Here is a 15,984-nt window from a genome sequence, read left to right as displayed (position 1 = left end):
TCAAGGGCAATATGCCGATTATCACTTGTAAGTCGCTTTGGACAAAAGCGTCTGCTAAATACATAAACATAAACATCATATGGAAAATTAATTTTCATGGGAGAGTAGAGTCTTAGCTAGTAGAGGCTAACAGTTAGCAACTGAACAACAAAGGTGGCAGGAGAGTCATGATGCTGTTAGCCAATCAGAAGTGATGCTTGCATACCATGATTATTAATGAATAAGACTAATTTCTGTCGCACACACGCACACTACTCCTGGCCTGGACAAAAATGATACCCCTAAATTAATATTTTGTCGCACAAACTTTTGAGGCAGTCACTGCAATCAGACCATTACTGTAACTATCAATGAGACTTCTGCTCCTCTCAGCAGGTATTTTGGCCCACTCTTCAGGAGCAAAGTGCTCCAGTTGTCTCAGGTTTGAAGGGCACCTTTTCCAGATGGCATGTTTCAGCTCCTTCCAAAGATGCTCCATAGGATTGAGGTCAGGACTCATAGAAGGCCACTTTAGAATAGTCCAAGATGATTGTGTAGCCTTTATCTTTGACGTGCTTGTCTATCATTTTCTTTCTAATCTCCTGAGACAATTATTTCCTTCGCATCCCCTGGTCCATGTTGAGTGTGGCACACACTATGTCACCAAACAACACAGCGACTACCTTGGAGCCTTAAATGTAGGTCCAGACATGATTGTAGACACCCGTGATGCTAATTAGTGGACACTCCTTGAATTAACATGTGTCTTTGGTCACAGTATTCTCAGTCTTTTCTAGAGGTATCATCATTTTTGTCCAGGCCTGTTCCATTAGTTAATTATTTATTTTTAATAATTCAGTTGAAGCATGGTTGAAAATCAAGATCTTCACTGGTAAAAATTCACAGCAATTTTATTTATTATTACTTTTATCAGAATCAAGTTAGTTCTGTGACCATTGCAGGTTTTTCTTTCACTGACCAAAGGGCACCAACAATTTTGTCCATGTCTGTAAAAATCAAATCTCTTGGCCCACATCATTATGAGGCTTTCACACAAGATTATTCAAGTGTAACTTTTACAAGCCAATGTTTGAAGTTATTCTGGAAAAACCACAAGAATTCATGTGTCTGTCATTGTAGCCTGTTTTTTTTTCCATATTTTTCCTACAAATTTGACATAAGTGATTGGGGTCTAAAAAATTAAATTGAAGTCTCTAATTCATGCTTGTTCTTCTAGGACACAAGAACCATAATAACATGACTTGTCATGCTGTGCAGAGGGATCTGGCTGCTTTTAAACTCCATTTCTCCACTGCTGACTTCACTGAGCTTTTTCATTTCTTTGTGAAAGATGTAGTTAAGCGTGATGCTTTTCCTCCTTTTGTGAAGAAGCCATCTCTTTGTCATTTCAAGATTATTCTTAATTATGCATGGTGGAAAATGTAAAAAGTCAATTTATGAAGCTATAACTGCGGTGCCCAGCAGTATCCCCTTTTAACTTTGGTTGGAATTGGAGCGTGAAACACAGAAATTATGGATTGACTGGATACTTAAAAAAAATCTGATCTGAGACATTTTTCATGTCAAGAGTAACTTAACTGGTGTATTCTTATGTAAGTTTGAAGGTTTTAATACACACACCTGTATGCTGCAGCTGGATGTTAAATTATAATCAAATGAACTTAGAAAAAAAAAGTTCAAAGTTCCTTTTTTCTTGATAAAAAGAGATATATAGACTGTTAGATCAATTTTACCTAAATGGAAAATTACCTTATTAACGTGACTAATTAGAGATTGTGGTCAAAGCAGCTCTGTTTGTCATAGTTTTTCCAAAAATAAAATTGCCATTAATGTTCGAAGTTAAAAGAAAATGAGGAAGAAAAAATTGCAAGCTTTTGCATCATAGCCAAAAAATTCAGAAAAAGTTTTGATGACTCAATTTCAGACTTTTGTCATTTAGAACACCTTATTGTTAATTGAATAAGGCTATAATAACTTAAAGATTCCTAAACTGGTAATGACAAGTCATACAGTCACCACGACCGACCGTCTGACATCCTTTAACGTTTGACAGGTTTCATTATTCTAGACAATTTAAAATACTTCAACATATTCAGTCATTAAATTAGTAACTAAATTTTAGGACATACTGTCCCTTCTGGACACCTTAGTTTCCACCCAACCCCCTCATCAGATCTGGGGTAGCCTTTAAGCTTTCAGGACCGGCTTGTCCACACCTGGTCACATCTCAAATTAACCATAGAGACAGTGTGGTATTAAAATCATTGGTGTATTGTGACCCACCTGCCCGCTCATTTTGAAAGTGTTAAATGTGTCGACACTGTTTACTGGCGCTGTATGTCTGAGTCTGTGAGAGCAGCACACGTAAATACGATCTAATCTTAGCTAAAAAGTCCAATCATGAGTGAAATTGCTTTCTATTCATTTCACAACCACTGCTTCTCTCAGTGTTGCGCACGTGTTTACCTTGGTCTTTTAAAGATGGATCATTTGCTTCCTGTGATCTCCAGGCAGTTCTGCTGTGTACATATCAATATTTGATTCATTCAAAAACTGCTGAAAGTGAGGTATATGTTTGGTAGCGTAGGGATTCAGTGCAGTTTGTGCTACAATTTTATAAAACTTTACTTTTTCATCACTGTGCATCATTTTATGACACTGAAAACCATGCCAGTCCTACTCTGTCTGAGTAACTGCAGGGTGTGGACTATTTTATACAATTTAACATAATTTTGTATTTTATTATTTTTTCAAGCTACTACTGTAAAAAGTTTTACTGCAGCCCTAGAAGTCAAAGTCATTACTGACAGTCTGTCACTTTATTGTATTAAACCTGTATGCAGCTTGTTGCATCATCTGAGTAAATCTGCTCCTGAAAAGGCCCAGAGTTCACACCTAATAAAAAACCTACATGTCAGCATGAATCTGTGATCAGAAAATAAAAGAACTCACAAAGAGCTGTCTTTAGGACCATTTGAAGATGCGTTTAAGCTTCATGGGAAAAAAAATACCACTAGAAGAAAAAAAACGTCCTTAACTGCAATATACAGAAAAAAAGCATGTAAAAAAACAAGCACACATCTAAATGTTGCACTTCTCCTTTTGCTGACTTAAGTTGAAAATAAGCATGTATGGTAGGAGATGTGTGATGATAGTAATGGGCGACGGTGGCACAGGAGTTAAGTGCTCGTCCCGTAATCGGAAGGTTGCAGGTTTGAGCCCCGCTCAGTCTGTCGTTGTCGTTGTGTCCTTGGGCAAGACACTTAACCCACGTTGCCTGCTGGTAGTGGTCGGAGGGACCGGTGGCGCCTGTGTTTGGCAGCCTCGCCTCTATCAGTACGCCCCAGGGCAGCTGTGGCTACATCGTAGCTCATCCCCACCAGTGTGTGAATGTGTGTGTGAATGGGTGAATGACTGATTGTGTTGTAAAGCACCTTGGGGGGTTCCAGGACTCTAGAAGGCGCAATTTCAAATATAGGCCATTTACTATTTAACATTTTAATCTAAAATGTTTTAGCTTTTCTTTTATGTGAGAGGAGGACACAGCATATATCTGTAGTGCAGCATCAGAAATTAGGAGTCAGCAATATTGCAATTCCAATAATAATATTAATATTATAATAATAAAAATATTCCTGATTAGTCGTCTTTTGAGTTGTTGATCTATTGTTGATCAATCTCTGAACCAGAAATTTGAAAAATCTATTTTAAATTCTACCAGACTGACAAGCAAACCATTAATCTTAGTAGAGCTTTTACACACACAAAAAAACCCTCTGTTCTCCAAATTTAGAAGTTCAAGCGAATACTGTTTTATTAACATGTACACAGTTGACCGTATTACACAATGACGATCCTACTGAAAGCACCCTCGGCTTCATAAGATGAGCTATAGTTGCTGTTTGCTCATGCAAAAAACAAACAGAACTCTTTGTAAATAGCAGTGATCTGATATTAAAGGCAATCATTTGTTTACAAAATCAAGTTTGTTTAGATTGACTTAAAATGTATGAGATTAAAGTTATTCTCACTACTTCTCTTTTATCTAGGCTCTACTTAACCCCTTAAGCCCTAGGCCTATTCTGAAGCCTATTCCTGAAAAAATGGTAAAAATGGTATTTAATAGTAAAATAGTTTAGATAGCCTTGTATAGTGCTGGGTTTGCTGATTAATTTGATGGGAATTATTACTATTTCTTCTGTAGTGTGAGGGTTGTTTTGGGCCTGTTAAGGAACTAATGTGCTTTCACTGCTACTGAGCACTCTCAAATCTGTCCATCATAATTAATGTGGGAGCGTGTCGCCGGCCAGATCAAAGCTTGTGAAGGACCGTGACCCATACACTTGAGAAGCTGCTTTAACAGATACCTGCAATCATATGACACCGCAGTCCAGAAGAACACAATCCCTGGAACAGCCAACATGCTAATAAGAACCCTCCGGCTCCCAAAACTGAAATGAAGAGCAACCCACTCCGTCCAGGGCAACGAGGGGTGAGTAGTATGTTTTTCTGCAGATATATATGTTTTATTGTCTGTGATATCTGAAGCTTTGATTCAGTCTCAGACACATCTGCACAAAGTGTTTGGTAATTACATTGCAGTACTACTTTGTGCAAAAAAACATTGAACTAATTTCTTCACCATCAATTACACTGAGGTCTTATTAGATAAACACGGTGTAGCAACAGCATCAAGTGATTTCTGTGATTGTGCCATATGCATCTTTGAATATGTCTCAAGAAAAGTTCAAATACGCAGGTTCTGGAATAAATGAAGAGCTGAGAGGATAAGTAACATGCAGGTGTTACAAATTAAAGCCACTTAGCTGATCACCTACTGGTTTGGTGCAATCAGGCGAGAGTCATCACAATCCCAGCAATAATCTCAGTGGAGCTATTACTTCTGCCCTTCAGTCCGGGGAGATTTAAAACCATTTTCAGAGGCTTAGAGTCCATCATTTTGAAGTCAGGAAGATTATTCACAAGTGGAAAACATCGAGCTTCAAATCTTCACAGGAGGAGAGGATTCAGAGAGGTCAGCCCAAGGTCAGGCTGTGGGCCATGTTCAATTAGAAAAAGCAAGCGACCCCACAAGCCTAAAATAAAATAAAATAAAATAAATTAAATTAAATTAATCTGAAATTAGCAGATTTCAGGTTGTTTTTATTTCCCCATCTCACTTGTATAGAGCAGTTTCTGGCCCTATAAATCAGCCACACTGTTTTAGATGCTTCAACACACCCTGGTTTATACCAATGGCAGATTTAGACATTCCAGTGGGGAATTGTAGTGAAAATGAAAGCTGTCACTCTTCTTTTCCAAATAAGTATATTACATTGATGAGAACAAGAGGAAGGAAGCAGGTTTAGCAGACTTCTACCAAAGAACCAAATGATCTTAGTTATAATAAATCTAACTTTAAATTAACAAACTTTGATTGAAGTGGTTTATAATCATGCAAATGACCAACCCATGTCGGGACAGAACCTGGGATGCTAGACTGAGCCGCAAGTTTGGAATGTGGGGTATCAGTTTGACCCGAATGCGGAAGGACCACCGTCAGGAGTAGGAAGACGCAACTGATCTAGAAACATCTGAACGATCGATACAGAGAAAGAGAGGTCCAGGGTGTTACAGAAAAGTAGGAAAAGTAACTTACTAGTCAGTTGAGCGAGGTGAAAGGCCGCGACGCTTTAAAACGAGGACTGAGAGGTGAGTAGGATCTGACTTCTCTAAATAGACTGGTGTGAGGACATGGTGCATGATGATGTGGCAGTGGTTCTGAGAGAGCTGCAGGACAAGGATGGAGGAGCAGAGGTCCTGCCAACACACTTGCATTCTCCATCCCAGTGAACTGATGTGTTGTCGCTCAGTTTGTTTGCTGTTGTTGTGTCCTTGGGCAAGACACTTCACCCACCTTGCTTGCTGGTGGTGTTTGGAGGAACCAGTGGTGCCTGTGTACTGCAGATTCACCTCTGTCAGTGTGCCCCAGGGCAGCTGCAGCTACATCGTAGCTCATCCCCACCAGTGTTTGAATGAATGTGTGAATGGGTGAATGACTGATTGTGTTGTAAAGCACCTTGAGGGGTTCCAGGACTCTAGAAGGCGCTATATCAAATACAAACCGTTTACCATTTACCATCATGAACCATCGGCCATGTCATTGGTGTTTATTCTTTTCTCATGTCAGTTGGTCCAGACATGTTAGATGTTTAATCCGTCAACAAGCAGCTACTGGCCCAGCAGTCCAGTGGCACCAGCCTCTGGCCGTCCCACTGACTAGTTCTGCATTGATTCATTTAGACAGAATGTTAGTTTAATGTAAAACAATGAATTGTTTTGTGAACGTCACCATAGTTCATTTTTCTTTTACTAAAGTGAGAAATTTAAGAAAAATATTGTGAACCTGTTGTTTTCTAAATAAATGAAACAGAGAGGGCAACAACATGTTCTGTGGAATTAATGGATCGGCCATCAGGTTCTTAGTAACTAACTAGTAGTCGATGATAAATTAATGGTTGTTTAATCTTAAATGACTGATTGGATCGTGGTGAACTAATGATGATGAAGGCTCACATCAATATAACAGACACAGAAGGTTTTAATAATGAGCTAATTGTTAAAAAGTGATGAACTTGCACTTAATTATGAACTGGTGGTTAGTCAATGATGAGTTAGAGGTTGGTTAATGGACCTACTGTCCCAAAGTGTTTTTGATTATTTCATACAAACAAGCTAAAAGAGGAGCAAACAGAAAAGTGGCACAAATACAAAGCAATAATATTTCTCAAATGTAAATATGGCTGTTCATGATTTCACGTCTGTGACAGTTTCTTGTTTATAGTGAATATAATCCCCAAGAGTTTACAGATGTTCTGAAATTTCACAATAAAAAACACAGCAACCATTCCGACTCATCCAAGTGTTTTGTTCTTATAAAGATCTTAAGTTATGTTGTTAAAATCAAACGTTTTACTCATAAGTGTAACATTTTACACATGGCTGTCCACAAGCACGCACACGTCTTCATTAGGAATCAGAGAGTCGGCCACCCTGCATCACCTGTGCTAAGGTGTATCTGTTGTAAACGAAAACCGGGACCTGCTTTTGTGAAATGTGTTCAATAATTCAACATGGCCTTAAACCAATTCACTTCAAGTGCCCAGATGGTATTTTTATTAGGCAGATGCTCCTCACTTGAAAGGATTGTTTCTTTTTTTTCTCCAGAGTGTTGGTTCACCTTTGAGCCGTGCTACACAGTGCTGAAGCTGACTGTGTCTTTGTGAGACAGTAATTTCAGGGATATTAGTGTTTGTAGCACAGTATGAAGCTGTAATTTATTTTTTTACAGGAAGGATAAACTGTGAGTATCTTAAAAGGTGAAGTGCTGAAATGTTAGTGACGCAGACAGAAGGCGACATCCTGCCCCTGGTCAACTTTATGATCTGTGTTTCTCTTTTTATTAGGTTCAAAGTGAATAAAACTAACAAAAAAAAAGCATGAGTGTTTAAATCTTTGGGACATCCCGCTCTTCACACTCTGTCATCTTCTCCGTGAGAGCTCGGTCTCCTTCTGAACTCTTCTTCCTGTCAGCATTCGGTCCCATGTGAGGAAATGTGACGATATTTATTAGGAGTCATTGTTTATCGTAGAGAGTGGGTTTAAAGCCTTGTCATACAGTGGCTCTGCCAAGTGTTCCAGGGTATAATAAAAAAAAACAACAAAAAAGCACAATGCCAGGAAGAGAGATGAGTCGAGTTTATTTTTTATGTCTCTGACCTTAAAAAACTATCCCACCCACTGAAGAGAAACACCCACTGAGCTGTAGTCTTCTCAGCTAGAAGCACGTCTTAATTATCACCCTTGAGCGGTTCGTTTTTGAAGATTTTGTTTAAAGGGAAAGAAGTGTTCAGAGTTCTTTTTTCAACATTGAAGGAGTTTGTCATGTACAGACGGCTGGGAGGTGACAGGAGCAGAGCTCTGGGCTGATTGACACAGCAATACTGTCATATTCCTTTTGATGGGATTAAGTCGTCATGACCTCTCAGATATGGAAATTGAGGCGCTGATCTGAGACTTTGAAAATGTCAACATTATTAAACTGTTGGACTGGTTGGAGTAGTTAAAGGCACAGCTGTTCATTATTTTGGATTCATTATTTAATAGTTTAGTCGTCGCATAGTTGGCACTAATTCTGCAATACCCTTGATTCCCTGGGTGTTACAGTGTGCTGATGACAATATTCAAATGTGTAAATAACCACAGAATTCCATAACGGGAATGTTAAACTAAAGGCATGTAAAGTTTTGTAAAAAAAAATAAATAAAAAAAAAGAGTCAACGAGACTATGAAAAGTGAAAAATGGCTTCCTGGATATTTTATACAGTTTAACTTTAACCTGTTATTGTTGAGAGAGAAGTGGATTTTAGCTTAATAGTTTTGGATTCTGAAGTTAAAGAGACTATGTGTAGTTTTTACAGTTTATCTCTGGAAACAACCGTTGAAATGGTGTTGAAAATTAGTAAAATGATGCACAGATGTTAAAAAACACTTTAAAACACATAACTATAAAAATGGAGTCTAAAATACATTGGGGCGGGTCTAAGACCCAATCTCAATACTCGCACTTCCACCCTTGCGCCCCTCAACTGCACAATCTCGACCAGGGGTGCGAGTGCGTAGGGTGTCCCGATTCTCAAGTGCGGAAGCTGATCATGCCCCTTTTGCACCCTTGATCTGCACTTCACCCTAGTCAACATCGCTGCAGACTTGGGTAAAGTGCAGATCAAGGGTGCAAAAGGGGCATGATCAGCTTCCGCACTTGAGAATCGGCACTTCACCCAAGTCTGCAGCGATGTTGACTTGGGTGAAGGGTATTACCCACAATCCATTGCTGCGGGAAAAACGGCTCAAGATCCTTTTCTGAAAATATGTATTTTCTAATGAAATTAGTTCATTTTTGGATGATAAGTTGTGACTCTGAATGTTTAAGACAAAGCAGCAATGAATGTAAATTTATTTCAAATAATTGTTTGGTTGTTTGTTTGAAAGTTGTTAATAAAGGTTTTTGAAAAATGTATCACATCAACCAGCATCCCGGCATGCAATGCAATCAATGACACAACGTTCCCTGTCTCAATTCTGCAATTATTTGCACACATGTGTATCACGCACTCGAACCCTTCTGCGCACTTTCTCCAAGTGCACTTTGCTGAAGACCACAGGGTGCAGTGCGAGTATTGAGATTGGACCTAAGTCTGCTCGCGATGCCATATTAGACACCATGTTTCCTTCTAAAGGAGCCTGTGAGGACCAAATTAACTGATTAGTAACAAAATGTTACAAAACCCACCATTCATAAACATTGGTGTTTTGCACATTTACCTCTTCACTTGCCAGTGATGAAAGGGAGTCTGATGTGCTTATCATTTTGCTGGAGGCTGCAGGATTTTTGAGCCTAATGGCCATCCATTGGTAATGTCTCACTCAAACGCTAAAATACTGCTTGCTTGCAATGATTTAGGTATGTACAGCCCCCTATTGCCAAGGAAAATACATATCGTCACTTTAAAAACAATCTCCAAACTTTAGTTTGACACTTATCACCTGAAGTAAATAATAACAATTGGTGTTAGGAAGAGTTAGGAGTTATATGCTTTGCAAATTAACTCTTCATTAGCTTTTTTTTTAGTTTTTCATTAGTAAATTCTAAAAAATAAACCATTTTAAATGTACAAATCAATGTTAATCTTGATTAAGTCTTGCCAATTTAAAATTAACAGGGAAATCTGAAGGGAGACTAAGCAGCTGTGACTTTCTTTTAGCACCCCCTAGTGTCTGTTTGCAGAATCAAAAGCAAAATCTGTCTCCTTGCTGTGTCTTTTTAACACCTGAATCTAAGAGCTGAAATGTCTCCCAGCCTCCATTAGCGCCTACAGGAGTGATCCATCACTAAATTAAACAAATCAGCCGTGTTCATGATGTAAAACATAGAGCAAACCTGCTGGAACCAGACTGCAGCACCAGCTATGTCAGCTCCATTTTTTCCCCCAAGATCCAACAGACCGGACCGGCATCTCTGAAGTTGCAAATGGAATATTCTGGCCACAAGGGACAATAGGAGCTGGGTGGCCTTTCATTAACCTTGTAAAGGGCCATTTTAGCAAGAAAATGATTTTAAAATATGAAAAAGCAGCAAAGTATCTATTTAACCCTCCCACTGTCTTCATGGGTGACCTCGCCAGGAAAGTTGATGGTTTATCCCTTGAGGTCAGGGGTGAGGTGATGCTCATGGGTAAAAACTGCACACCAGCAAAGCTCGAGTGCCAAAGGGCTAGCCTTTAGCGTTTATGTTCAAGAGGGAAAGCTATTTATTTGAACTGAGGCTGTTCACGACGTCATCCATAACGGTTAGGTTATTTATACATTTTATGCTTAAAAATTGCCAAAAATATCTCTTCAATGTTCATATTCCAATAAAATTCGAACCCTGGAACAAATGAAGAGGAAGAATATGGAAACGCGGTCCCAGGTTATCTCCCAGGCTTCTGACACAATGCACTTTATTTTATTTGAGCTTTTCATCCACAATCAAACATCTTCTCTTCCAGACTTCTATCGTGACAGCTTTAATAAAAAGTTAATAACTCGGTGGTTCCTGCTACCTCCATCCCGGATCAGGGGCAGAGGAGTAACTGGGGTGTGAAATAGACTCCAGTTAGCTGATGGACTCATGAAAGGACTCGGATGGTTGCTTGTCATTCACACAGAACCGCCGCTCCGTCTGGGTCAGAAATAGGAGTCTGAATGGGCTGGAAATAAATAAATAATAATAAAACCATAAATAAAAAGCATTTTTTTCAGATCCCTGAAGTGGCATCATCATCATTTTCATCATCATCATCAGCTGTTCTGAGAGCAGCCGGTGCGCGCCGTCGTGCTCGCACCGCCTCGGGGCAGGAGGGGTTGGAGTGACGCTGCCGTCCAATGGGCATCGGCTTTCTCCGGACCGAGCGCAGCATCTCCATCTCAGCGGCACTTTTGCGCCACAGAGAAGTAAAGGAAGCTTTCTTACTCTGCACTGGAGAGGATCAGGAAAAAAGCCCCGGGAATCCAGGAATTAAGGAGGCGTTCAGGACCGAGAAAGGCTCATCTTTTCTTGTTTTCTCCTTTTCTAAACCGGCGGGTTTTTTGCAAAGATGAAGGTCCGCTTGCTGGTCCAGTTGGTGTGCACCTTACTTGTGGGCGCATCCTCGGTAAGATGAGTTCGTTTCTTCTTGTCTGCTGGGCTCAGACAGTGCTGCACTGCTGTAGTGCTTACTCAAGCTTTGCGGCGCGCTGCGGGAGTGCTCGGAAAGTGGCGTCACTTTGCGTCCTTTTGGTGTTGCACCGCCGACAGCATTAATGGCATGTGGTGACGGACGTTATTAGTGAGGGGTATTTTTGCCAAACTGGGATGGAGGGGAAAAGTCACCGAGCACTCTTGAGTACCAGGCTCTCTCCGCCCGCAGCTCCAGAGAAACTGCAGTGCATGTGATTGCAGTGGACAGTCGGTTCTTTCCGGAGGGGCTTGGCAGGCGGGCTTCTCTGCTTGCGGTCAGGGATTATTCTGTTAGGAGTAAAGGTTGATTTAAGGAGTAAAAGTGAGACATATCCTTTCTTTATTTTGCAAACTGAAAGAGGAATCGTGCAGAAAATCATGGTGAAATGTTAGGATTTGCTGACGTGCAGACAACGAGTCGGTTAAGAAAAGTTCATAAAGAAAATAAAGACTAGTGTTGATGTACGAAGTGATTCACAATATTTAATGAATTTCACTAATTGTCTTTAGCATTTTGCTGCATGTTTTTTCTTTGTGCTCACGGCAGCTCATTGTCCCTGATGCTCCCAGTTAGAGTTGATGTCTTTCCTTTTCCTTTTTACTCTAATCAAGGATCTGTGCTTGGTCAGCATCAGACCGGTACAAAATATATCAAAATTGATTCATGTGGCTACGGAATAAACTTTATTAGGTACACCTGTTCAGTTGCTTGTTAACACAAATTAGCCAACATCAGTGCAATGCAGACAGCTGTGGAGAAGACAACTTGCTGGATTTGAAACCGAGGCTTTGAATGAAACAAAAAGAGGATTTAAGCAACTTTGAACGTGGCGTGATTATTGGTGCCTAACAGGCTGCTCAGAGGGCTGCAGAAACTGTTGACTGGGATTTTCAACTCTTAACTGTTTCTAGGGGTTTACCCTGTGGATGAAAAATCGTGTTGATGCCAGAGGTCAGAAGAGAGGCAGGCTGGGTCTAGCTGATTAAAAAATTACTGGTTAAGACCAAGGGCTGCAGTTTACCATCTTCAGCAGCAGGAAACACACAGGCATCAGTCCTGTCAGCTAAGACGTGTTCACTGAGGCTTTAATTCACACAGACACAGCCAAACGTGACAATACGAGATTGCAGAAACATTTGTTGTTCTGATGAGTCTTGATTTTAGCTGCAATATTCAGAAAGGAAGACCCAGGACAAGCTGAAGGGACTTACGTCTCTCAGCTGGCCAGGGAGGAGCTGGCCCAAGTGGCTGATGAGAGGGAAGTCTGGGCCTCTGTGCTTAAGCAGCTGCCCTGCAACCCGACTCCTAATAAGCGGAAGAGAATGGATGGATGGCATTCAGATGGTCAGAATCTGGTGTAAACATCATAAAAGCACAGATCCATCCTGTCTTGAGTCAACAGTTCATCCTACTGCTGGTGGAATTGTACCAAGGAAATGTACTCGACCTCACGAGCCAGGCTTAAACACCACAGCCTACCATTATTGTTGCTGACCAAGTCCATCCCCTTATCACATGGTGACTACTTGCAGCAGGACAATGCATCATGTCTCAAAGCTCAAATAGTCTTTTAAGTGTTCCTTGACAATGCCAATGAGTTCTTTGGACTCCAACAGCCTCCAGTCATCCGATTTAAGTCCAATCCAGCACTTCTGAGTTAAAATCCCATTAGCCACAGGACTGACCCATCCCTGTGGGTAGCGGTGAGCTGCCGCTATGGCTGCGCTCGGAATGTGTCAGGTAAGGATACCCGCCAATACCCAACTGGGATTTGAACCCTGATCTCCCATTCCCAGGGCAGACACTCTACCACTAGGCCACTGAGATGGTAATGACATCACTTCATGGATGTGGAGCATCTAACCCTAACCCAACAAACCTGCAGCACTTCCTTGAAGCTATCACGTCATTCTGAACCAGAATCTGTGAAGATTGTTTCAAAACGTCTTCAATCAATGTCAGACGTTCATGAAGGAAAAACAAGTTCCTAAATACATCTGCGAGGTACACATAATAAAGTGGCCAGTGTTTAAATATTTATTTATACATTTAGCTGTGAGGTGTCCACCCCTCCACCCCTTACTCCAAAGGAAATTCATAATGGTTGTCCATGCTGCAACTAAATGACTTTCTGAAACAAACAAACAAACAAACAAAAGTCTGACATCAGCTCCTAAAGTTAGTTAGCCAATAATGAAAGCCTTTTTCTTTTCTTCCTTAGGGGAGTAGGACAGGCCAGCTCCAGAAAGCTTGCAGACCTGGCTTTTCCCAGAACTTCTACACGGTGATTGTCTCAAGAGACAAGCTGCACGGTCAGGGCATCCTCAAAGGTAGGTCTGCTGGCTCCTGTTTACCCACTTCTTTTATTCTATTTTTCATCTCTGCACAGTTCTGTCCTCAGCTGCATTGTGCAAGTCAGTGTGTCTACTTTGTGTGTATATGTGGACATATAATATGGTGCGAGAGGCTCCATCACTTCTAAAAGGTCAGAATGCAATCTAGTCTGCGGTGCACAGCCACGAGAGTGCCTCCATTTGATCAGGAGCAGGATTTGGTCGGGGTTTGATGATGTGATGTAATAGCAGGTGAGCGGTGCGCTCTCCTCTTTGGTTTTCCTTTGACACAAGGTTTCACTGATGAGTGAACACTGAAATCACTCCAACTGCGGTAAAAATGAAAAATAACTTGTTTCTTGATTGACTTAGCAGCACGCTCTCAGAGCAGGCAGATTTAAATAGCCTCTACCCTCCTCTGCATTTTGCAGCTTAAAAGACGAAAAGTTTAATTCATTAAGTGTTTGATGCAGTTCTTTCATCCGTTTAAAATGTTTTATTTTTAAAAGATAATGAAAATCTGATTTTTTTGGCTTGCTTCATGTCCTTTTACTTTAGTGCTCTGCACCTGCTGCGAGGCTAATCCCCAGCCCTGTGAAATAACGCTTTATTTCTGCAGCACGTCTCATTTGTTTTCTGGTGAATCTGAGCCGTAATGGAAATGAATCTCCCCTCCAGCCACATTCCAGTGTCCATATTTGCATAATTGACTGACAAAGAACACCTTGAACACGCACTGGATGTGCTTTTATTCACCATATTTACATTTTTAAACTTCTACATGAAGCAAAGCTCCTTCCAGAGGAGCAACAAGAAGCGCTTGAAGGTGTTTTATTTCAGTGTTTGCTGCATTCCAGACTCGAGGGGTTTGGATTTGATAGAACAAAATGGACCTTGTGCTTAGGATGTTTCATATTTCCTGCTTTACTTTCCTGTGAAACAGCCGACTTTTAGTCGTTCTTGTGAATAACAGCTCAAGCACAGAATAGAACAAGGTAAGCTCTCCCCTGACGCCTCGCCTTTATAGCCAAATATTTGTCTATTGTTTGTGAAATGCTATTTGCCGGGGGGGAAATGGCATTTTTATTGTAACAGCTGTTTGTGGATTATTTCCGCGTGCAACCATAACAATTGAATTATTCCGAAGGTTATTTTGTTATTTAAGAAGCTGACAAGGACGGTGCAGGCCGGTCAGCAGGGATCCGGTTTGCCTGGAGCAGCTCACAGCTCAAGGTTTCTTCCTGTGTGGAAATGGTCTTCCAGGTGTTTGCACTGATCCAAACGATGCTAACAAAGGAGATTTATCCACACTGTTATCCCTGTCTGTGAATGGGCGTGTGTCCATTAAAAAGGATGCTGCTCCTCACACGTGTGACGTGTCCCAGCGCACCTGTTAGTTGTTAACACTTCTATTTGAAAAAATGTCACAGCAGAGCTCAGCTGCATCAATTTGATTCACCTTGTGTGTCAGATCAGTGCAGCTTTGATGCCGTATTTCCTGTGCTTCCACTTTCCCTGACTCTCTGTTTGCTCTTTGTGAAAATCAATCCGAGATCCGTGCTGTCCTCCCGTTCCCACTATTCAAAGAGATATGAGCTCCGGCAGGCTGAGAACTCCTGCGGTGATTAATGTGCAGCAGCTAGACTTATTGGAGGTCTGTTTTCTGTACAGTGGGACTCAAAGCAGGAGGAAACGCCTCACACCACAAAATGCATAACCTAGAACCTTCACTTTACAAGGAAAATGAATGGGGGAACGAGCTCAGATATGGAGGGGTCTGGAATGGTGCTGTTTCTCTTGAGAGTGAGGAGCAAAGGAGTGAAGCGCTGCAGCCCAGCAGGTGCAGCGTGAACCGGGTTTCTGCTTCCAGTCACTGAGCAATCTGTCTGCTTTTGCCCTGTTCATCCTCAGGTGGAGAGGTCAGTTGTTTTTTTCTGTCTGGATGGAGTGTGGGTACTCAAGAAGAAAATATGTATATATGTATATATATTATATTTTGCCTTCAAATGTATTAACACTATTCTGAGTTAATTAAAGGCGTTAGAAATGTTGCCCTTGGTGCATTAACAGCATATGCCTGTGTAGCACTTGTACCAAATATTGTGGTGGATAAATGATAATAAATTCTTGGTTCTGAGGAGTAATAAAGAAGATCTTTAGTTATAAACTGACAGGTTTATTGCAGTAATGTATAACATATTTACGTTTGAGATCCCTTTTTCAGTGACAAACAAACATAATAAACCCCCCAAAAAGAGCTCTTTTCTAAAAAACAACAACAAAACAAAAAAAAAATAGAATTACAAAGGAATTGGATTTGCTTTCATTCC

The 15,984-nt window shown here is 40.8% G+C and overlaps 1 protein-coding gene across 4 annotated transcripts in view; it reads left to right on the top strand.

The window, feature by feature from the left end:
- Nucleotides 1–10,973: 10,973 nt before the first annotated feature.
- cdh4 (cadherin 4, type 1, R-cadherin (retinal)) overlaps nucleotides 10,974–15,984 on the top strand; it is a 343,579-nt gene continuing 338,568 nt past the window's right edge. For all 4 annotated transcript variants that reach the window (XM_070549451.1, XM_070549450.1, XM_070549449.1 and 1 more), the window contains exons 1-2: nucleotides 10,974–11,255; nucleotides 13,543–13,651. In XM_070549451.1, coding sequence (XP_070405552.1) covers nucleotides 11,199–11,255; nucleotides 13,543–13,651 — 166 coding nt within the window. In that variant the 5' untranslated portion in view covers nucleotides 10,974–11,198. The remainder of the gene's footprint in view (nucleotides 11,256–13,542; nucleotides 13,652–15,984) is intronic.

This window comes from Nothobranchius furzeri, chromosome 3 (assembly GCF_043380555.1).
Source record: "Nothobranchius furzeri strain GRZ-AD chromosome 3, NfurGRZ-RIMD1, whole genome shotgun sequence".
Taxonomy (NCBI): Eukaryota; Metazoa; Chordata; class Actinopteri; order Cyprinodontiformes; family Nothobranchiidae; genus Nothobranchius; species Nothobranchius furzeri.
Note: the sequence above shows the minus strand (reverse complement) of the source record. Positions and strands in the feature narration are given on the sequence as shown.